Below are 24518 nucleotides of genomic sequence, written 5' to 3'. Positions count from 1 at the left end.
ATACATTATTTGCTATACAAGAATTTAAAAGATATTTTGGTCTCATGATTTAGCCTAAGAACTGTATGGTATTAGTTCTCCATCCTATATTTTGCTGCCAAGTTACAGACCATTGTTTTTTCAATGTGTGTATATTCTTGCTTTCTTTGGCATTAACGTCATATTACTTGTGTGGACAGAGTTGTCCTTCAGTCATATATTACTTTTAAGGTATGGTTCTCCTGTTAACTACAAGATACTTACGAGTGTTGCATCTTTTTCCTCTCCATCCTGAAGGACAAGAGCAAACATTTGGCCCTACGCACCTTCCTCCATTCATGCACCTTGGTTCACAGACACCTTAAAATCAAAAACATCTGCTGTTTAATACATTTAACTGATTACAGAATCATTTATTGGTTACTTTCAGATCCCGGAAGGATTTTAACACTGGCTTACTTTTTTCACATCTTCTGCCTGTGTACCCATCAGGACAAGTACAGACATTATTTCTCATGCAATGACCACCATTCTTACAAGGCGGGCTGCAGACAGCTAAAAGATACAAACAGGAGGAAAAGGCTGTAGTTTCCATTTTGTTTGACTTAGCGATATACTTCTAGGAAACAAGAGTGCAACACTAAAATTCTGATAGCTCATATAGATATTCAGCACTGTCAGGTCTGTCTCGTAAAAATCATATCAATGTGGATTGGTGCCTACGTCAATAGTAAAGACAAAATCAGATAAAAAGGGGTCAAGGTTGGCAGCTGTACCTGTACACGAGTAACCGGGCTACATAATATACAATGGAACTGGTTGAACACTGCTCAAAAGTTGAGTGGAAGACAAGGCAAATTTTGAGTCTCCCTTCTCCTTGGACATTCAGTGAATCAGCCATAAAATCTAAGAAATAGTGTAATCTCTGTTTTGCACCACTTCTCAGGTACATGACTTGATTGTGAATTTTGTGTCTTAAGACAACAGTGTTTTCTCACAGATTTCCTCATAATGGCAGCTAAAAGGGGAGGGGAAAAAAAAGAAGGAAAAAAAAAAGATTACCATTCTGACACTGGGCACCAAAGAATCCATGTGGACAGAGGCAAACATCTGGCTTAGTACAGGAACCACCATTGAGACAGACAGGGTCACACATTGCTGCAGAAACAGGGTCAGGAAGAGTGGGAAGCATGACATCCAAATAAAGTCTATAAAATATGTGCTTCTGTTGCAAGGACAGGAATTAAACACCTAAGATAACCGCAGGTAACACCATTCACATAAAATCTTTACCCAAAATTTTAGGATCAGTATTAGACTTTCTAAAGGCGCTGCCGGCAGCAGAACTAACATGCAGAGACAAGAGGGAGTGCGGGGGCTCTGCGGCAGTAAGCAGCTGCCCATCGCTGCTGTCTGAGCCATGTGGTTCCAAATTTCAAACTATGGGAGGTCCTACGGCTGCTCTCCCAGGAACGTGGAAGTTGCAGGAGTGTTACCTGTACTGCATGTAGGTCCGTACCACCCAGGTTTACACTGGCAGACGTCTGGAGTAAGACATTCACCACCATTTTCACAGTGTCTGTTGCAAACCACTACCATCCAAGAAGTCGGGCAAAAACAAAGGAGAGGAGGGGGGGAGGAGGCGGGGGCAAGGGGGTGTGGGGGGATAGAGAGAAACAGATATGTTACAAATTATGCTTGATTCATTTTTCAGTTCTTTCCCAAACATTAACACTGGAAATAACATAAAATTCCACTAGCTGAAGAGGAATTGCTGAAGAGATTTATCCAGTCTCAAAGCCATAAAAAGCTAGCACCAGACTATAAACATAAATAAAATGTCTTTCCATGTAATTATCCATGGTCTGGTTATATTCAGTGTTAAAAATCTAGAAAATTTCAAATACTAAAAAAAAAAAGGGAAATTCAATACTAAGAGACAAATGGACCATGTAACATGATGGATTTGATGGACTCCAAGAAAGTTCACTCAAGTGTCCTCCGTCACTTCAGCAAGTGCAGCTGCATGCATAGAGTGACACAAGACTAACAAGCAAAGACATTAAAATATCATGGCTGTGGAAAACCATTAATCAATTCTTCAGGACAACATCTCATTCTCTTTAGTACTGCTTAACAAAGAACAGCAATTTTTTTTGTGTCACAATTGAAACTAGAACAAGAAAAACTGAGAATGAAGAGTCCTGGGATTTGAGGAGGAGACAAACAAAGGAATTTCTCAATTCCGGGTCAATAATGCAGTGGCACATTCAGGTGAATGATATATAAACATGTCCTGGTTTCAGTTTTCCTGTATCCCTGTTTTTCTGACCCACCATTCACTGATACCAACTTCTGAATGTACCCCAGCATCTAACCAATTTAAAGTGATAGAAGTTAAAAAGCTGTAAGGACATATTAAGAAGATATGTCTTCCTGTACTGAAGAACAGGAGAAATGTTCCGTATTCTTCCCTTATGCCTTTTTGCTTACTTGTATCACATCTTGGTCCCACAAAACCGTATGGGCAGGTGCAGAGATTTCTGGCCAAGCATGTGCCTCCATTTTGACAGGGTGGTTTACAATGTGCTGCAGATACAGAATTATGTTGTTCAAGAAACCACCTCTAAAAAGATGCATGGATTGGTTATGCTTTAGAAAAAGAGAAATGTTAATAATTGACAATGAGCAAAGACCTGGAAATAAAATAAGGAGACATACGCAATGCCTTTTGACAAGAATAAGTAACAAGAACTTGATTCCAACAGAATACACAGAGTCCAACAGTGGTGGTCACCCTGAAGAAAAGAAATCTGAGACAATTTCCAGACAGGACTTCCCAATCTTCGGGATTGTTTAGCTTAGAGGCATCTACATTCACTGGTGAACTCCTCTACTTACTGTGAAAGCTAAATTTAGGAATATCAAATCACAAGCAACATTTACAGTGTATATAAAAAAAAGTAGGGTATATAACAACATGTTACTCAAAGAGTTCTGTTAAAGTAAAAGTAAAACGAAGACACCTCTTTGCTATCAGAACGAACAGTCATGGAAGATATTTATGGATTCAAAAGCAAAATATATTCTATTTACCTTCCTCACAAGTGGAGCCACTGTATCCTGGTAGACATTCACAGACATTGGGCTTAATGCACTTCCCATGGTTTTTGCAATCAGGTCTGCATACAGCTGCGCAAAAAATCAAGTGACCTTCAAATCATTAAGTTGTGGATATGAGTTACCACAGGCTAAATCAAAATGCCATACTCACCAGCCTGACAGTTATAACCAGCATAACCAGGCTTGCATTTGCAAGTATTGGGTGCCACACACTCCATATTTTTGCCACATGTTTGTCTACATCTTGCTGAAAGGCAATGAAGAAAACAAAGACAGGAATAAGGAAAATCAAAGTGGCATTTCAGCACAACTGTGTCTTGCCTAACATAATGAACAGACTACACAGAATCCATTAGGTCCCTGCCTGTAAGTAGGGAGCCTGAGACACATCAGAAAAATATTTTTAAGTGCATCCATACAACTAAAAGCCTGTAGGCTATGCCAATATTAATAATGAAAATGAGAAAATTCAATACTCTCTGCATTTCACTGATCACACAGTTAACAATGTACTTTCAAGTTATAAAGATGTCACAAGATTCTTTTCTGCAAAGCATTTAGTGCAGTTATTTGTAATACCTCTGCAAGTGAAGCCATCTCCGTAATAACCATAAGGACAACGACCGCACCTGACGCTTCCATCCCGACTTGGCTCACAAGGTACACCAGGAAAACAGGGTAAATCAGTACAGGTTACTGCTTTAGGAATCACTATTTCACTCAGTTCTTCAGGAAACATTTTTGGTGCGACAGTGACTTCAACAAGGACAAAGGGTAAAGGACTGGCTTTATGCTTGGCTAATAGGTGCTGAACTCTGTGAGCATTTCCACCTTTGAATACTTTGCTTGGCAAAGAAAGCCCTTTGCTTATACTTGTTCTGCTGCTAGGAGAAGTCTTCCTGCTGGTCTCAAAATAGCTGTAGGCCTCAACTTGCGCCCTTGTTTTCTTCTCAGGTGATACAGCATGGCTCCTTGAAGAGGCAGTCATCACAGCATGTACTGAAGAACTCTCTTCCATGTTAGCAAGGTGACCACTGATGGTGCTGCCAGCATGAGCAATGTTTCCAGTAACAGCAGATTGTACAGAACCACTTCTCTGAGAATTAAGTGACTTCCAAGCGGTGATTGTTTTTACTGTGGAGGCTGGTGGAGTGCTGCTACTGACAATTTCTGTAGAAATAAATCTCTCGGGGACATCTGTAGATCTGGGAATATAGCTTGAGATGCTTAAAATCTTCTCAAAGGATGACTGTTGAAAACCTACAGCATGTTAGAAAGAAAGGGGGGGGGAAAGTACAGGAATATTATGAGGCTTTTTTTTTTTCCTTCTGAGCGTGGGGAATGTCTTCTGAACAGAAAAACGTACAGCCCATTCATTCTGTGCTTCAGGAAGTCTCTCCATATGCTACATCAGAATATATGTATGCAGTAGAACCTAACTCCTAATTAGCAGAATTGGAGAAGATCAAGGTATTCTGGCTACATCCTTTCCCACCCTCGCCATGGCCTTTTCTTGGCTGGAAGATAAGGAGAAAGCACCATATATATGAGGCAGACAGCAGAGATTTTCCCATACTGGGTCAATAAACAGCTTTACTGTCAGAGCAAATCACCAGCTCCTTATACTGCATCCAACTAGATAACTGAAACAGAGTTTAAAGAAAAGATACTGCTTATGGTTCACCAGTGTGTCTAAGTGCTAGTAATAAACCTAGAGCCTAGAAGCAGGTATTTAATCACAAGTACGTACATGCTTATACTTACTGATGCACTATGGACAGTATTTTAGGTGAATAATCCACCACCTTGTAGCAAGAGTATTACCATGTTTTAGTCTCCAAACTTTTTAAATCAACTTTCTTAAAGTTTCTGCATAGGTTTTATTAGTGGGATGTTTCATGTGTTTTATAAACAACAGAGACTGACTCAGCCTCCTCGTTGAAAGGATTGCAAAGTGAATGAAAAGTTCTTTGTATTCTGCCCAGGAAAAGCAGGTGGTCTGGTGGGTTGTGGAAAGGAGTATGGCACTGTAATCCCAGAATGGTGGAATGCCTTATATGGGCTTTTAGCATTATGGGGCAGAGGAGGAATGAAACTGGAGGAGATTATCCAACCTAACTTAAGCTCTGTCCCTAACCCCATTTAGAACAGTACTAGAAAATGGTCTACAAAAGGTTAAACTTTACTGAATCTTATTACAGACTGCTATCTCCCACTGCTGAAAAGCAAACCATTTTGCAGCTGATGAAGAATTATCCAGTACTGGCAGTGGAGTGAGAGAGTTCTCCTCCTCCCCCACTAACAATTCAGAGATAAAGAGGAAAGACACACGAGAATTTCCTGCAAAGAAAGCCCCAGCAGGCACAGAGCTGGAAATGCCAGCAACAGCGTTTACGGAGTTTTGGAATTAAGACATTCACTTGCCATATCCTTCACCTTTCCTTTGAGTTAAAGTAGGAAAATGTCATTCAACATAATGCTATAAACTTCTGCTTATCTCATAACAGATGTCCCTATCCCCATGTTACCTGTTTTATGTCAGTGGTTGGTCACAAAAACAAAAGGCAACAGTAAGAATGTCATACATCACCCTGTCAATAAAATGACTTGACTGACCTAAGGGATTTGTTGATATTGACATTTCAGTCTCATTTTTCAGATCAGAATACAACCCCAGTAATGAATTAAATTGAGTCAAACTGAAAAATTAAAGCGAATAACATAAATCTGACTAGAACCTTTATTTGCCAGCTATATTCTTATCAGTATGTGAATCAGAAATTCCATTTTCTTCATGAAAAAATCACCTTTATTCCCTCCAATTTCTCCTCTGGAATCCTTTCTTTCAACATTAGTGTCTTCAAAGCTTTCTAAAAACAAAAGATGTGAAGGCACATTAGTAGTTACTTTTGTTTCAACTGCAAATAAATTAGAGTTAAAGTTTTAGTACATACAAATAACTCAAAATTCAGAAAGATGATAAAAAGTAAAAATTGTATCTTAAAAGTTTTCAGTAGAGTATTTTAAAAATACAAGTTATTCAGTAACTGCATTGTAAATAAATGTTTGGGCACCTTATTTGGCAAGTGCCTTGATTTGGGTAAATAGTTCTATGTTAAGCAATCTAATAGAAAAATATTTTGTCAATAATTGCTCATATTATGAAAATAATGCAGAAGAAAATACATTTCATTGTATTCTACTTTGATATAAAAGAATTGGGGTATTTTGTATCTATTTTTTCTAGTCACCTGACAAAGTGTTTTACAGCTATGTGACCCAGTGCAGTCTGATGTTGTCATCAGCTGAGACTCTGTCCCAGCCATCAACAGTCAGAGACACAGTCCTGTTCTGCTGACTACTGAAAAGAGTTCTAAGTTACTGTTAGGAACATGAAGCACAACCAAAGATATTTTATCTGAATGACAGTAAGATAATAGCATTCTTCTGAAAACCAAATAATTTTACCGTAACATGACTTCCCATCTCCTTGCAGATTACTTGGGCATGGACCACAATAGTAAGAACCAAAAGTATTGAAGCAAAATACTCCAGGGAAGCAAGGGCTGGATACACATTCATCTACATCATCTTGACAATTTTTACCTGCATTGAAATACATTTTTTTTTTTTTTAATAATATGGTGTCACTAGACTTTGACAGTGTGTTTATAAAAGATAAAAGCGGAATGTATGCAGGTGCTGACAGACTAAAAGGGCATCTATCAAGTGCAACAAAGTATTTCAGTACATCTAACAAGTACAGCTGACTAGGTTTGCTATTCACATTTTTTCATCTTTTCATCTTATATCAAGTATCTTGCTTATTGCGGGAATATGGAGAAGATGGGCTGTGGGGACTACATGTTTATCTGCAAGCATAGGAGGAATCACACTGTAACCAAACTCATCACTCCTATGTTTCATCATGTTGCTGAGTTTACCTCTGCAGAGGAAAACAATGGAAATTTTCTCTCATAATATAAACAACCATTGTATTCATGCAAGAAAAATCTTAAAGTATATAGCACAAGACCATAAAATTTCTTCATACTCTAACAGTAAGCTATTTACAGTCAAAAATTTTTAAAAAAAATTGTAAACATAAAATTAGAAACTCCTATTTATCACTAAACGTTATAAATGTGTGTAAATAAAGTAGCAATTTACCTTGAAGTTCAGGTGGACATTCACAGTAATAGCTGTTTATTCCATCCACACATCTGCCAATACCACACTGGTTAAGTTTACAGTCATCAGTATTCACTTGACAGAGATCACCTTCAAATCCAGCCACACACACACAAAGATATCTTCCACTTCCAGGTGGGAAATTAACGTTTGTCACACATGAGCCATTATTTAGGCAATCACACGATTTTACACTGACCTACAAGACATGCCCAATAAGACAGTTTTCTTTTTTTAATGAACTAGCAATGAGTTTTGTAATTAGATATCTTAAAAATCTTACTAGTAGGTGTCATTTTACTGTAATATTCATTACCTCTATTTCTACCTTAGTCTTTGCATTGCAGTCATCTGTCAAAGAAAACGTTAATTTTTGGAGATTCATTGACACAGCTTTCCACAGAAGGAGACCTGATGGGGAAAGACTGGCACCTTCTGGACCAGAATCCAATGTGAAATGAATAGCAGAGCCCTCTGGATCTGAAGCCAAAAACTGATACACAAAATCTTCTCCATAAAAAGTCTGTAGCATACCCTGAAAAGTTTCAAGCACTGGAGGCTGGTTGTCTGTAACAAAGGAGATATTTTCCTCTTTTAAGCAAAATTGCAATATACTTATAAAGACTAAAAGGAGTATATCTTTCTATTAAGGAAGTCACATACAATTATTTCTCCTAAATCCTAATGTCATTTGAATGGCACAGGAAAAACACTAGATATTTTCACTGTAACTGTAACAACATAACCAAGAAATTACTTATACTATGCAAGAGCTTGTAAAGATGCAGTGAATCAAGAACTCAGAATTTATCGAAATTTAACCACTGTATTTTAACTATGCAGAGATAGTTTGCAGATGGAAGTACAGGAAGCCATAAAACTCAGAGGTGGTTGGTGTTTCCTTTAACAAATGAATAGACATTGTTTAACAATATTTGGGAACGGGCTGCAGTAACTATCTTGGCAAAACTGAGCATGAGGTGACGGAATAAGTTATTCACTCATTGTTCCTAGGATCCTGAAGGATTTCAACCACACAACTTACTCACTGGTCTTAGTCTATTTAGATGCCTGCACTGTTGAGCTCTAACCTATTTGGCAGGAATAACTAGATTTCTAGAGACACCAGGTGAAAACAAACAAACAAAACCCCAGCAGCAGGACAAGTTCTGTGAAAGAGAGAAGCAGAAGCCCTGGGGAGAGTGTAGGTTTTGAAGCTGGGACACAGGAAGGTGATTAAGATTGCTAAGTTTTGGGTTACAGTGAAGTGAACCGCTCCAAGCACGAATCCACCCACTGTGGCAGAAACCATGAAGGGAGAAGAAGCTGTAATCAGTGTCTCAGCAGTTAGATTCTGACACCCTGTTCCTAATGTCATCCACTCTGGAGAAGAGGTTGTGCTCCTTGGTTTTGGGGAATTGCCTCTGGTTTACATTCTTCACCCATTTCTGACTTTGGCAATATTGAATTTCAGTCTGTGGCTGTAACATGGAAATCCCTTGACTTCCTGACTGCTGGATGAGTTTCATTTCATTGAGGTTTCATTCTTTTGGAATAGGTATAGCTACCTTGGCTTTCAGTACAAGTTTGAACTAGAAAAATATTCAGCAAGACAGGCACCAGAAGTCCCACTCATACAGGACCCTTCCCAATCCAGGCAGAGTCTTGCCAGCACATTCACCCATGAAAACACCGATGGAATGCTTGTATTTGAGATGTTATGGACTTGGGTTGATGGGGCAAGCTGGATGGCTACTAGTAAAGCCCCAAGAGACGTCCCACTTGGTGAAGGGACCAATATGGTTTGTATATCCAAAGACTAAGATCTGAGCCAAAAGAGCTACAACTTCTAGGCTAGAACTTTCTGCTATGGAGAAGGAAAATGAAGAATCTAGACTTGGGTCGTCTTTTCGTAGTGTGGTTCCTAACCGGACTGAAGTATATACTTTCAAGTATTTGTTTAGGCCATGTATCTACGCCATTGATGTGGATTACGTCCAAATATTAAGTGGCTAATAAATATGACATGCCATTTAATTCAGTTTGTGTTCTCCTCTTGTTTGGTATCAGAGTCATTTGTTGGAAAATACCTTTTATTCCTAAATGTTGAAGACAAACATTTGTGGATGTAGCTGTGCCAAATATCAAAAGACTTCAAAGTGCCAATTGGGCTGAGAGTTGTTAATTTTCATTAGTTATTTGTAATGGCTATTGGGGGGGGGGGGGGGGGGCAGGGCAAGAAGAAAAAAAAAAAGCCTGACTTTTACATATATGGTCTGGAAAACAAAATACCATTTTCAGAAATTAGGAGAAATGTCTGATGAAAACCAAGATCAAATTACAAGCTAAAGTAGTGGGTACTAAGCTTTAAATGAAACACTTAACTAGTTAAACTTAAAACTTCACTATTTCCATAAATTTAAAAACTTAGTAGATTTTCAACTTCTTGCTATTAAAAAAAAAAACTATTTAGAACTTACTGTCAACAACTGACCAAGTTAACTTTGATATGTCAGGTCTGCAGAGTAAGCAAGGGCTGGTTGGATTTGTGTCACCTTCACCGTAACAGAGTCCATCTATGTTGCATGTTTTCTCCTTTTAGAGAAATGACAATGTGATTCATTAACTTTTGGTTATCAAACAGTAAATCTGGATGAATTTGTAAAGTGTCAAATAAAATCTAACCTATTCTGCACTTCCACTAAACAACTAAGGTTGTTTTTAAATCTAAACAACTGACAGCACATTTGGTTTTATTTGGTAATTATATGAAGTGCTTTTGATTTGATTTTTTTAATTCAAAATTGCCTCATCCCTGCTTCTCTTTCTGTGCTTATCACTTCTGTGCATGCAAAATTCCTGGGTACATTCTGCTGATTTTTCTAGATTTTTTTCTGCCTGAAAAGATACATATTTTCATAATAAACAGAGAGTAATGAAATACATACCTTCAACGTACATAACCCAGATTCTTGTGGTTCACATGTCTGACAGGCTCCATCATATAGTATCATTGTTTTAGAGTTGCTATAAATGAATCCATCATTAGAAATCTGCAAGATGAACAGTGAAAATGGATTAACCCATACAGGCATCAACATATCGCCAGTGTGAACTGCTAGCATGAGCTTCAACTCATTGATAGACACCTACATTTAGCTTTTTAAACGCTCATAATAGTCATCAGAAATCTAATCAATCCTGCCAATAAGTCTAGGCAGATATTTGACCAACCACATGTAGGTGTCTACTTTAGGGTAAATTGAATAGTGTGTAGGCTCTATTGACCTTATTGACTCAATCTGTATGAGAGCTCAGATATCTACCTCACACAGGGATTCGTACATGTAGTCTGGGCTCAACTCAATTTTCCCATAAATGTGTCTGATGTCATTTGAAATGCTCTAGGGTAACCACCTGGCCTTTAACTTCTACTCTTGAAGAAGGTGTGTCTCCGTAGGTCCTAGGCCATATCTACCAGTCCCCTTGCAGGAGAATACTCCCTAATGGCACTCAACACTTAAGCTTAGGCGATGAAACTGAGACCCCAAGCTAAGCAAGCTGAGTTCCACCTTTAGTACCATTAAAAAAAGGATATCTATGTCATATATTTTCATCTTAATAGGAATATCTGTAAGTGAATATTTGAAATTTCTGCAAGTACCTTTATTTGCCACCTGGCAATGGGTTTATCATCAACCAGATCCATGACATCAGACTGCTGGCCATCATTTGGTAACTGGCAGTCGACAGTCCTGGCATTTTGGAAGGCAGCTGGCATAGTTAGAGGTTCTCCGGGAATCCATCGTCTATCACTATACTAAATGTTAAGACAGAAAACCTGTTTTTCAGTGAAATACATTATGAAAATATTTTTATCAGAGAAAAAAAACATGTATTGCACAGTGTGTGAACAAGTCTAATGTCTCTGGATTAGAATGCAGTGGGAAATATTAAACGGTATTATTTGCACACACAGATTTCTACCTAAGCCTGCTACTGTGGAAGAAAAGGCGTCTTGCCTGCCACACGGCCCTTCAGCACTGCATTGCCAATGACAAACAGTTCTTCCAGCTGGAGCATAATGGGAGGGTTAAGCAGTGGGTGATCCTCTAACAGCACTGATCTGATGTATAAGTGCCTCTATCCCTCTCCATCTCTGCTCCCATGAGAGGACAAGCTTTAGTCGAAGGAACAGATGAGGTTTTTGGCAGGGCTTAGGTATCATTCTGGGTGCTAGGGGAATACTGGCAGTTAGCCATTAAGCCCTTGCACAAGCCAATGGACTACACCATTAACCCTGTAGACTTTTCTTCTAAACTGCAGTGAGGACAAGTCATCCAAGGATTTATCCTGAGAGTTCAGGGTAACAATAGGGATGATAATACTATTTGACTGAAGTATTAGTGTGGAAGCAGGGATAAGCATACTGAAAATAAAGTTAGATGGAAGTGAGAATCCAGACAGACTGAGAATCAAAAGAACAGCAAGATCAAAATAATTTTGAGCTTGACTAGGTTTTACTGAGCTGGCACATTTTTTCAGTTACTGGAGTCAATCGAGACATTTATTCAATCCCAATCCTGACATGGGGAGTCATCTGCTGATAAGGCCTTGCATTTTTTTTTTCTTTTAAACAAACAGAAAAAATAACAGAAAAATAAAAAATTTTGCTGAAAAGATATATGAGCTATTTTTGTTCCAAGCAAACATTTTGTTTTTCTTTCACCCTATACTCAGTTAAGGAATTCACAGCAAGGGTGAGTAAAAGTGTAACAGCTAAATATTTCTAAATATGTCATTTTGAGTGCATTTAGTACCATAACCTTTGAAATGTGATGCAGTCTATTTCTCCAGAAACCTTTTGTTATTAGCTGGAGGCAAGTTCAGATAATTTTTTCAGAAACATATTAACCTTTCAAAAACCAATTAAAAAACCTTCAGATCTACTAGCATTCTGGCTCGTTAGGTTCATAGAAAAACTTACTTCTGCAGTTCAACGTAAATAAGAAGGAACTAAAACTGTACTTTTGTTTTGGGGAGGTTAAACACACTCTCATCCTTTACAAAAATCTTAGCAAATTCTGGATTTGTGTAATCATAGGTTCCTTGGCCATGTCCTACCCAAACCTCTATCAAAAGATGTGCAGTAGTCCTGCACCTGTGAGGTACTTCAATACAGAATTCTCTGAATCACCTCTTTTAGCATCATGCACAAGACCTACATCCTTCCTAATATGGTAGGACAGCCCATGGACAATGGATTTGACTTAACCTTTCAAAAGTGAAGTTATAAAAAATAAGAAATTCAGTCTGTATTAGCTCTAAATTCTGCCAAAATGCCTCTTCTATGGAATTTTGATCTTTTAAGTTTAATCTCAAAATACGTAGAGTTCTATACTGTTGCAAGTCCGCTGACATTTGCGCAAAGTCACTACTTCTCCCCCCTGAAAACTAAACAAACAAAACTAAACAAAACAAAAAAACCCCAAACATCCTTTCTTTTGTATTTTCAAGGAAAAAAATCTCAGCTTCCTCCTTAACTGCAGATAACAGCAGTAGTGTTCATTTTCTAACCTGGCTCTTATCAGTGTGAAGATCATCGATAAAAGTGGTTAAATAGAAAATTTTTGTAGTTGGGAGCCAAATACACCACCACAACGAGTGTTGTATCAGAATATCTTGCCATGAGTTAAAACTGAGACATTTCAAACTGTGATAAGTGAACTCCCAATAATTGTCTCACTGTGAGCTTGGTCTAAAAGTCTTTTAACCTAATGGAGTGTAAACTTACTCTCAACTTTATAATTTCAAGCCAACTTGCAGATGAGTGGATACATGTTGTGTTTAAGAAAAATCTATAGCCAGCATTGCTTAATCTGTCAAAATAATTTTAGCATCGGCTGGAACTAACTAAGGAAAACTTTTGTCTCAAGAACAAAATTTTCCCATTGAATGGTTCCCCTTTCGCCATCTCCCCCACCACCACTACCACCACATCAATGAAACCCAGTTTTACTTTGAAGCTTTTTTTTATTCTCGTGTCTAACATGACATAAAAACTTGTAATTGCCAATTGTTTATTCCAGGCTAACACTTGTAAACTGCTTGTAAATTTGCCTTGAGCAAATTCTAGGTCTGAGTAACAACAGTCTCTCTATACAGATTCCTCTTAGTTTACAGTGCAACATTTTTAATCTCCTGTTCAAACCTGGGGTATAGAGCTGACATGTATCATTATGGTCATGTATCATGTGGTATTCTACCCCAGGGAAATGGACAACACATCAAAAATGCCTCTCTCTTTTCATAACAGATTTATTATGTTTATAAAAGGGCTATTTCAAGCATTAGATTTGAGACAGAAATCTAGTAATGTCTTTAAACTTGCTGTCCTTTTTCAAAGAAGTGGTACTTCAATTCCTCTCCATAAGCACTTAAAAAACCCGAACAACGATGTACTGGTTGTTACTAATAGGGCTGCCCTTGCCCTTTTCTGATGGATAGCTGCCGTATGCTGTTTTCTCCCTCTTGGCTGCTGAACGTTCCCATTATGTTTTGTATGTCTCTTATCATGGAGGAAATGGCAATCTTGCAAAGACTTGAGTGTCCGCTGCAAAGTGCTGAGTGCCTTTGCTTTTAGCTTCTACTAAAGCATTGGGTTGTACCCACATCAATGAATAATATGTTAGACATTTTTTCCCTCGTTCTCCGAGAAGTTTAAAATGTAATTGTTACTATTCAGGGAGACCTACCTGTAATTTGATAATTTCACATTTCAGAGTCAATGACTCCCTGAAGCCATGTCCGAAAGCTCTCACTGATGTGCAGTCATACTGTCGAATATCACACAGCCCAGCATTCTCCAGCTCTGTAATTTCTGGAGCCTGGTCTTCGAAGTAGAGATTAGACAATGAATGTCAGTATATTGACTCATTCGTATGCATTTACATTAAGCAATGTTTATTTCTCTACCCAACTAAGAAAACTATGTAAACTGGACCCAGGTGAAGAAAGGCAAAACAGAAACATTTTTTATTGTTAAAATGAATCTTAACTTTAAAGCTAGGCTTTTGTCTTCTCTTGGAACTTGAATATTATGAAGCAGAGAAAATATTAATCTAATAACAAACACTTGTGAATGTGTTTTGCTTTCTCATCCATGGTTCTTTACATTACACTTGCAGAATAAAATCTAAATGAAACTCAGGCCCTAGTAATAGGAACGGGAAAGGTTACAGTTATGCAATAATTTATAATGGGAATTTTTTGTTTAAAGGCTAAACAAAAACATCTCAGGTGGAAGTTATTTCAGGAAAAAAACTGACAAAGATTGGAACACTTAAAAATAGTTTTTATGAAGCGAAACCAGTTTATTTGACTTCAAGAGGAATAAAATACTTCTTTTTATTATTCTCTTACCTTTCTCTATTTGCTTTTAAATAGGTTGCTAAAACAAAACCACCATTGCCAAACAAAATATTAACAGGTTTTGTTTTGAAAGGGTTTTGACTTTTCTAGTACTTTTCACATTTTTCCAGTGTACCTGCTTAACTGAATTTTTAGGGAATGTCTTATTTACTGAAAAAAACCCCAACCCTGTCCAGCTCTATTTGCTGTAGCTTTTTTTCTTTGCCATCAATTCTGCTCCCACTACATCTAACAGTTAGCTTACAGAGATGTAACATCACCAAAGAGAAAAACATCCCACTTACAGTTAATAAACAGGATCACATAGACTATAAAAAATTAGGGAATGGATGGATGTGGCAGATCTTCCCTGAAGAAGACAGCGTGTGGAAACATTGCTAATCTCTTGGGGCAATACTCTGGATTGCAAACTCACCGAGTGGCAAATTTTTAAAATCTGACATACCAGAAACTAAGCCCATGTTTTGCCCTTCGGAAACAAGAAGGCTGAATAGAAAATAACTATGGCTGTATTAAACTGGAACTAAATTGCTGGATAGCGAACAGGGCCACTGTAGGGAACCCTTGTCAGCGTACAAAAGCAGGAGAGAAAGGCAGCAAAATAAATGTATGTTGCACAAACATTGAGAACGTTATTTAAGTAAATCTTATTTTTTTCCCCCACTTACCAGACAGTACGCTGCAGTCATATGAGCTGTAGCCTTGAAAACATGCACAGCCCCATTCTGTACATTCCCCATTACCACTGCAGAGACTGGGACACTTTAATGCAATAAGCAGGCTCTCAACCGACCCTTCAAGTTCCTGTCGGTTGTAATTTCTTTCTTCTAAAACTCTTTTCTCACATTCATTCTCTAGAAGAGCTAAGAAAGCTTCTGCCCAACCGAGGTCATCTTTCAGCAGCAAATCTTTAACACACATACTGATCGCATGCTCTATTCGCTGGCCAAGAAGGCCACCACAAGATCTTCCTATACTGGAATTAGCTATTGCCTGCTGGCATAGTAACAAAGCGCTAGACTCGGTGAGGCCAGAAGGTGTGGGCCAAGAAGGAAGAAACTTCTGGTCTGTGTCAGTGGCGTGGTCCTCTGGGAAAAAATAACTATATCCCGCTAAGTCTGTTTGGCTAAGACTTTGGAATAGAAATACTGGATGGTATTCATAATAATTTTGGCGCTTCCCCCTACTTGTAACGGATTGACTTTTGTGAAGATGACTACTGTAATGGTGAGAATTTCTTCTGGCGTCTGAGCTTGAAGTTCCTTCTCTTTCTACGCCAGTATTTCCCACTGAGGTTGCAGAGACACGTGTGTTTAGTAGTGACGTTTTGTGAAGTTTGTGAAGTTTGGTTTGATTATCCTCCCTCTGCAGAAGTGTAGAAGAATCCATTTCAAGTGCAGACGAACGTTTCTTTAAGCCTCTGACAAGATCAACAGGACCGAGATACTCAGCAGTGACATCCAGTCCTGGTATCAAAGAAAGAAATCTACCATTTGCACCTTCTTTACAAGACAGAGGAAGTTCTGACTGAGAAACTGTCTCTAGTTTATTCATGGATCGATATAGTCCAGCATCTTCAAGTGCGCAGTCACAGAAGACTATTTTTCTAGAAGATGTTAAAGAAGCGGGTGTCTTGTCAAACAAGCTATCTCCTGGTGAAATTCTAGAGAAGAAAGAAAAAGCTAAAACTGTATCTGAACTATTTTCATTGTTTTAGTAAAGTATTAACATTTGTTTTGCTTTTTGTTGTTTCATACTTCTACAGCATAGATCACAGAATCTGCAGCATACAGCTATATTTAAAGACCAGTTAAAATCACAAAACCATGAGAGTAACTTATAATACAAGAATTGAGAAGAGTGCATATTTTCTGTATATCTTGATACGTTGTTCAAAACCTACTCAAACTAATCTTACATCATACAACTAATTTGGCACTTCAGTTTCAATTTTCTCTGAAATCAATTATGGAATGTAATGATGGCATTCTAACATTAACTTAAAAACTTAGGAAGATTATTTTTTTATTATTTTGACAAGTTTTTAAGAGTGTGAAGGAAAGGTTGAACCAAAAGTGATGACATTTGATTGAAACAGAAGTAATTTGTTACCTCCATTCCTTAATAAAAGAAAAAGGAACACTAGCATGGTTTGGGATTTCCACCCCACTTGCAGTGTGATAGTCATTCTCTGCACTTCCGTCAAAGGTGCCACAGAGTCCCACTGTATGTCTGTAATCTGAACTGGGTGCCCTAAGTGTTATGCTCATTCCCCATTCACTCACATCAGCACGAACGAAAGCTCCAGAAGAAAACAGAACCTAAAGAGAGATTGATGATATCACCATGAGAAACACGATTTTTATTTTACCTAATAAAACCAGGTATGTTTGTTGTCAAGGAACAATTGGAAAAGGCCAGGCACATAAAGACATCCCATTAAATTCTTGCTTTATTCTGGATCAGAAAAATTTTATTATTTCTTCTTCTCGTGAAGCCCTGTAAATAAAAACCCTATACATCTCAACCTTAGCAGGCAGCTAGATGGTGCATTATAGGTCCATAAACTTCATCCATCATTAGCAGGTATATTGTGGAAGGTTGGTGACTGCAAAGCCACAGAGAATCAAAGATCAGCTGGGCTGCTCACTCTTCACATGCTAGCATATGGAAATGGATGATTCTGGTAATACAAATAGACTCTTTGGCAGCACCTTTCTCAACCTTCTTTTTGTCAGCTACATGATTCCCTGTGTTAGCAGCTTAATATAGAGTCACTTTCTGCCTGCAAAGCTGATCCTAAATGTTCTAGATAAACAGTAAATATTTGAGACTATTCTGAGCTAATTTTAGGCAACTTTACAATCTCTTGAAAGAAATACTAGAAGTCTCAAGAACAAAATCCACTGCAAGTTTAAACGCTGTTTCTATTATTAACTTGTTGTACAAATCTGAGCAAGTAATTTAATTTTTCTGGTTCCTCAGTATCCTTTTAATTTCTCTATTGCCTAATGTCGTCTTAGTATTTCATATCTGAGGTCTTCAAATGAAGTGCTTCAGATAAAAGTTTAAATATTTAAAGTAGTCTTATACCAATAGCCAAACCCAAGTTGAAAAGGCATATCTGTTTTTATGGCTTGCCTTCCAGACCAACAGAACGACTAAAGAGCAGTTGAGGGCTTCATTTTTACACTCTGCTTCATTTGAAGTTCAGTGGAGTCCTACAGCAATTCTATCTACAAAAGAAAAGCTACAGGAAATTATAAAAGCAAACGCGAATGTTTTATCTGAGGGACACATTCTCTAGAGAAACCATCTACACTTCTAATTCTGTGGATGTCATTTGGCATATTTAATTATCTGCATGCACAGCCTTCCGACATGACACTGGCATGAGCAAAACAGAGCACATAGAGATCTCATTTTGGAACATGAGGGCTGCTAAATAAGTGCATATTGAATCTGAAAACTGCGCCTTCCACACAAGGGTTGTATACTGTGATTGACAAAATGATTCCAGAAAGGTATGCGTGTTGACACATCCTTGTTTTTGAGGACAACATCCTTCACTTACAAGCAAAACACTGGCCAAAGGACTACGATTGTAAAATAAACTTTATGCTATTGCTTAGTTGTAGAAAATAAAACGTTTTAGTTCTGAAGTTGGTGTGAATTGGTAAAAATAATTGCCGAGATAACCATTACATCCGCAAGCAATTATTTACTACTTACTGTTACTTTTCTTCCTAGGTAGGATTCAGTGATTCTGACATTGTTTCCTGTTGTGTCTCTATTTATTACAGATAAGTGTGGCTGTGACTCATGTAGCTGACCACTGCACATGTCAAACGCAATTATATCACTTCCTTCTTTGGCAACAAAGCCACAGTTACAGGATGCTGGGTAGTGAAGACTTCCACAGTCCCACTGGCGAACATGAACTTCAAAATCTCGAGACGTACTCTTATAGAGAACAAATGTTCCTGTTTTAAAATTGTCGTAGAGTCTGGAATCAAAAGAATAGTGCGTGATATCACTTTGGTTATAAAATAACTGTATCACCACATGTCAGCAACTTTATCTTAAAACTGATTGCTAATATTTGGTGAACTTTGATACTGCAACTCATTTTCCTGCATCAGAAAAACCAAACAGTACAGCCCACAAACCCACACACAACTTTGTTCTGAACAAACACCATCATATCTTCCTCTGTGCAGCTCTAAATCAAAAAAATTAAACCTGTTTTACATCAGAAAAATAAGGAATAAAAGAAGGATCACAAGTGGAGCATATGTAGACAATGGTTGTGAATGGAAACATAGCTATGAAGCCACTGCCATTCTCTGAAGTTTTTTTTTAACAGTGCTTATGACGGGGAAATGGAGGCTACTTCTCAACCTTTGTGTTTCTACATCAGTACACCTATGCAGCAAGAGCAATAAGATGCGGAACAGTGTGCATGTGGGGGACAGCTGCTGAAAACTGCATAAGTACCCTTGACAAAATGATTTAGAAAGTCACGTACTTTTAAAAAGGTCTGCTTTATTGAGATTGAGATGGGGAGTGCTTATTCCCAGAGATCTGAAAATTATTTAAGATGAAAACCATAAATAGCGACTTCCTTTTTTTTCCTTAGGGTTAGCCATCTGTTCCCTGAAGCAAGGTTAAAATAGCCAATTTAATGATTCAGCGGTGAGAAGGGAAAAAAAGAAAAAAAAAAGAAAAGAAAATAAAAGAAAGAAAAAACCCCAAACTTCTGCTGCAAGTTTAACAGCCTCTTGGCTATAAATGGCATTTGACAGTTAATTGCAGAACGGTGATTTGCTTTGTGTATAATGTGCCAGCAGACAAACTACAGATGGCTACCCTACTAGGACTGCACAGGATTACCCGTGGTTCAGTAAGGACAGTTACTCTTCTATTTGTTTCCTCAATTTGTAAAATAAAGTAGCAACAGACTTTATTCTTAAAAAGAAAGTTCTTTCCCCATAGCATCATGCTTCCAGCCAGACCATATCACAGTAAATCATTGATTCATAAGAAAGCTTGATCACAATGCATCGATGATGGTTGAAATGCCCAGTGAAGCCATCCCCATAATTTCCACTGAAGGAGGAACTGCAAGATCAGGATAACCCCAGTGACTTTATTATTATTATTATTACTAGTCACAGTGCTATCAGAGAAGCAATTACAACTCGTCTTTTCCCTTCCGTTATCAAGTTCACAAGAAGAGTGGGGTTGTGGGCTGAACATCCTTATTTGGAGGCAACATATCCTCTTCTTCTCACCCTGCCACTGGAAGAAATGTTCTTCTGCTGAGCAGAGAATATAAAAGCCCCAGGTGTGTAACCTGTGTTTGTTTTGACACCTTCCATGAATTAGAAACACTTTGAAAGACAGAAGCATACCAAAAACATGCCAGCTGTGGCCAAGGAAGCTGTCTTCACTTTAGAAAGGTCAGTGATGTGCAAGTGACAGCAGTGAGTAAATCGCTTTCAATGACATTAACTCAGCACAATGTTACACAGACAGCGGATAGCTTCTAGCAACTTGATCCCTACAAGGATTCAGATACTGACACCCAGAAATAGGTAAACTAGGCTGTAGATGGGAAACACCTTTGCGTTAAAACAGTTTTGCCTAATCAATCATTTTATCATTGTTCATATTTAATAACATTTCTATCTTTCATAGTCAACAGACTGGACAGCAACCACTCCTCTCTTGGCATACTCCTCTAAAAAGGAAAACAGTCCATTTGCTTCACTCTTTTGCCACAACCCCAAAACTTGCATTTAGAAATACAAGTATTACAAACGTCATCATGACTGGCAAGCTTTTACTAACTAAAGCACGTTTATCCTTATTGTCCAAGAAAGAATGTAAAATACAAAGTGCAGTTGTAGAAAACTACAGCTAACTTGTATCACCAGCACAGATTTTAAATAAATAAATACAACACCACCCCCCAAAAAACACCCACAGAATATCTCAACACACTTAAAATTAAGAGCAGCAATCCAGTGATTACCTTCCATCAAATGTAATTATATGAGGGTCAGTAAATGAGTAGCAGTAGGCAGTGGGTAGATCCTTTACTGTAATCTTCAAAACAAAGAAGCACATAGTAAGCTGTGTCAGATTAGGCAATAAACAGACTCAGGCACATTATTTATCTTATGATACTAGTTTACATTCTAATAAATATATTATACTTTTAATCAATCTGAGTAGTTATATCAATATTAAAATGTAAAAAAGTTAATTCAAATGAAAATGCAGCATTTCAATGAAAATAAAACAATGGAAAATTGACCACTTAGAAATCTTGGTGTGAGTCAGCAAGTCACAACTGAAAGAGAAGCTTCATTAACATCAGCCACATTTCTGGCCAGTTTACAGAGCTTAACATGAAGATTTTCAACCTGTGTGCTTTCTGGAACATAGCCATTCCACAGGAAATTCTCACTGGATATAGGTTCGACTGCAATTCTGGTAATTCTGTCTCCATCCTGCATAAAGTCTGTCACAGCAGTGAAATAAATTACAGCTTGACTACAGATTCCGTTATTGCAGGGTTTCTGGAGAAGATCCACATGACAAGAAGAAAGAGCCAAGTTTAAACCTAACTGCTCTTTACCTGTTTTAATGAAAACACATCATTAGTGAGTTTTCCTCTATATAAGTCACATTTTGTATACTACTGTTAATACAGATACTAACTTATTTACAAACATTTTCATATATCAAAATAATTACGCATTTTTCTTGGGTTCGGTCATGCAAAACCCCCTCTCTACATCTTCATACACACACCCAAGGAAATGGTTTTGAATTTTCCAGTTTGATAGACAAATGGAAATCATGATAGGCTTGCTAATGTGACATTAAAATGGTTGTCTGCATAGGCAAGGCTCCTCCTGGGGTTCACAGGACTTGTGCTTGAGAAAATACTACAGAAACTAGTAATAATAGTAAAAAATGAGGACTTCACGACTGCATATACAATACTTGCAACACAACAGGTCAACAAAATGAACTGAATTATAAACTTTGCAAGTATTACGGTGTTCTGTCTATTCAAGTTAAAGAATATGGCTCCGGCATCCATGGCTGCCAAAAACACCTGCTAACTTCAACAAGTAATGGATTATGGACACATTCTTCCACACTTTCAGCAGCAGTATATACAGCCTGTAAATGTTTTAACATTTTAGAAAGTATTTTACAACGTAACAGCTTCTCCAAGGAAGGAGACCAGCGGGAATATTTAGAAAAACACATTAAACATAAAAAATGCAACAAAAAATCAGGATAATACTTACCCTCATCAACAGTATTTAATGTTAGTGAGATTTTGCAGTCACTTTCAAGCTGGCTAAACTCAGGACAAGGAATAGGAATGCTACTTTCTATTGCCAGTCTGTATTCCTTCCCATCTTCTGATATATCGTACGTTTCTGGATGTATCTAGCACAGAAGAAATTGTACTTAAAATGCAAACTTTGTGAGTAAACTACAGCACTGTTTACTAACCAGCTAGGAGTACAGTATAAAAAAAAAAACTAAAGAGATGGAATAGCACGGTGCATGGCCTGCTCCACTTGATCAGGCTTATTTAGATGGTCTGAAGAGCAGCGGGATACTGGGCAGAAGATGAGGACACAGCAGCAAGAGTCTTGAAGAGGTGGGAGTAAGGGGCAAGGATAAGGAAACGGCAAGAGTAAAGGCTAGCTAGAAAGGTAAGGAATTAGGAAACCACATTAACACCACAAAAATGTATTCTCTGTGTACCTTCTGGAAGCTAAAATACAAACAGTTTGGTGTATTGTCTGGGGGGAAGAGAGGGGGAAGCTACCTACAGGCAACAATGTCCCAGAAGAATTTGGAAGCACCGTATTTCTCCTGGGATTCCTCTCCATAAACTTACAACACAGCTCACTACAGATGCATAATAAAAAATGCAACTAGAGATCAGTAACAGAGGCTTACAACTGAGTGTTGTACATTGGATGAAATCCCGAATGCAGCCTCACAGGAAAACAAAAATAACGCATTCACACTTTGCAGTTTGCACTTTGCATTCACACTACAGACTTGCACTTAACAGGAGATAAATCTGGGCCCTGATCCTGCACAAACATAAGCTCAGGCTTAACTGAAGGGCAAACCCTTAAGTCAACAGGACTATTCCCAACATGTAATGACATGCAGTACGTCTTTCTGGGATTGGGGTCCCATTCCTGGCCAGCAAATGGGTCCCTGAAGCTATATCCACAGTAGGAACTAAAATGATTTTGGAGCTTGGCCTCTGACCAAGTGGCACGGCACAGCTCACGTCCCAGGTTCCCTCTCTAAGCCCAGACCAGGTTGGCCTCACCCTTCCCCTACCCCCATGGCCAGCTGGGAAGAGGCCCTGGCCTAGGCTATCTCATGAGCCATGCACTGGGAGAGCCTGTTGGCGTAGGCCAAAATCGTGCCAGAAAAGGCATCAGCAGTTAAACATAATGGACAACAGTGTGCCAGGGCTCAGGCTCAGGTTTTACCCTCCTAGTTTACAAATACAGGGTCAGAGTCGACTCTAGCTGCTGGAAATCAAGGCTTTCACTACGTGTGCGAGTTGCCGATTGAGCCTTCCTGCACCTTGAGTACACGGGGAGCACAGAAACAACTTTGACTCTTCTGCTTTTTGACAAATTTGAGTTCACTACAGCCAACAACATGCTCTATTAATTCACAATTAATACATTTTGAGTGCCTTCTAGTCAGAGGACTGACTGCTGTAGCAATACTCACAAAGATTCCTACTACGATAAAGTAAAACATTATTATCTTTCAAAATTACCTTAACGCCAGCAAAAAATTCCTTGCTCTCAACAGAAGAGCTTTGTATATCCAGCTTCTCCATGACAAAAGCAGAACTGCTACAGTAGACCTGCAGGGCAAAACCAGCAAAATAGAATATATTCTTGGTACGAAGTGGTCACATGAAGACAAAACCCAGCCACCGTGGGTCAGTTTGACGGATTCATCACGCCCAGTCTTCTGTTTGCACCAGAAGTTACCGATTGCCAGTGGTGCTTAAGAAAAACATAGAAACAGATCGAGCAACCTAAGACCTTTTCCTGGCATACTCCACCAGCGGTGCAGAGACTTCTCGAACTAAAGGCCGCATGCAAACCATCATGTTTAACAAGCACCTAAGTCTCCACAGATTTAACAGATCCCTTCTGGAGCATTTCAGCTCCCCATGACATCTTGTGGAAATGCAGGCTATACTTTATTATATGTTATTTACTTCTTTTTGTCTGTTTCACATTTTTTGCCTTTTAATTTTGTTGAGTGCCCATTAAATCTTAGATTATGCAAAGCAACCATCCCCTCCACCTCCTCTTCTTACTATACTTTTTTCTTGGTGTTAAAGGCCTGGATAATCTTTTTCAAGCTGAAGACTTTACTGTCATTTCCCTCCACTGAACCAGTTCCATGCTACTAGACACTACAGTTTTGCATTTTTTGTTTATTTTGCTGTATCCCTTTTGAGATGTGTTGACCACACATGCAGTATTTCAGATCCTGAGAAAACCAAGGATCCATAGCAGCAGCAGGTAATTTATGACTGTGCCTTTCCTTTTGACTGTCACTGAGCTAACAGTGTCAGGCAACTATTCACAAAGTCCCCAAAGGATTTTTGGGGATTAGCAATTGCTACTGTTGTCCATAAGCCATCAGAGCAGCCTGGCTTTGGCTTGAACACACATGCACACCAACCACATGCTTTTTTGTTT

The 24518-nt window shown here is 38.4% G+C and overlaps 1 protein-coding gene across 1 annotated transcript in view; it reads right to left on the bottom strand.

Annotated features, from left to right (window-relative positions):
* The window catches only part of VWDE (von Willebrand factor D and EGF domains), a 40276-nt gene that overhangs the window by 3553 nt on the left and 12205 nt on the right, over positions 1–24518 (bottom strand). Inside the window, exons 6-28 of the mRNA XM_076332343.1 lie at positions 23576–23665; positions 22056–22200; positions 21156–21370; positions 20762–20835; positions 18457–18730; positions 16837–17045; positions 15393–16387; positions 14049–14185; positions 10958–11113; positions 10242–10346; positions 9774–9888; positions 7610–7860; positions 7273–7492; positions 6571–6708; positions 5910–5972; positions 3682–4362; positions 3254–3349; positions 3076–3171; positions 2473–2568; positions 1476–1571; positions 1042–1137; positions 439–534; positions 244–339 (exon numbers count right to left, since the gene is read on the bottom strand). Coding sequence (XP_076188458.1) covers positions 244–339; positions 439–534; positions 1042–1137; positions 1476–1571; positions 2473–2568; positions 3076–3171; positions 3254–3349; positions 3682–4362; positions 5910–5972; positions 6571–6708; positions 7273–7492; positions 7610–7860; positions 9774–9888; positions 10242–10346; positions 10958–11113; positions 14049–14185; positions 15393–16387; positions 16837–17045; positions 18457–18730; positions 20762–20835; positions 21156–21370; positions 22056–22200; positions 23576–23665 — 4540 coding nt within the window. The remainder of the gene's footprint in view (positions 1–243; positions 340–438; positions 535–1041; positions 1138–1475; positions 1572–2472; positions 2569–3075; positions 3172–3253; positions 3350–3681; positions 4363–5909; positions 5973–6570; positions 6709–7272; positions 7493–7609; positions 7861–9773; positions 9889–10241; positions 10347–10957; positions 11114–14048; positions 14186–15392; positions 16388–16836; positions 17046–18456; positions 18731–20761; positions 20836–21155; positions 21371–22055; positions 22201–23575; positions 23666–24518) is intronic.

This window comes from Aptenodytes patagonicus, chromosome 2, assembly GCF_965638725.1.
Source record: "Aptenodytes patagonicus chromosome 2, bAptPat1.pri.cur, whole genome shotgun sequence".
Lineage (NCBI taxonomy): Eukaryota > Metazoa > Chordata > Aves > Sphenisciformes > Spheniscidae > Aptenodytes > Aptenodytes patagonicus.
Note: the sequence above shows the minus strand (reverse complement) of the source record. Positions and strands in the feature narration are given on the sequence as shown.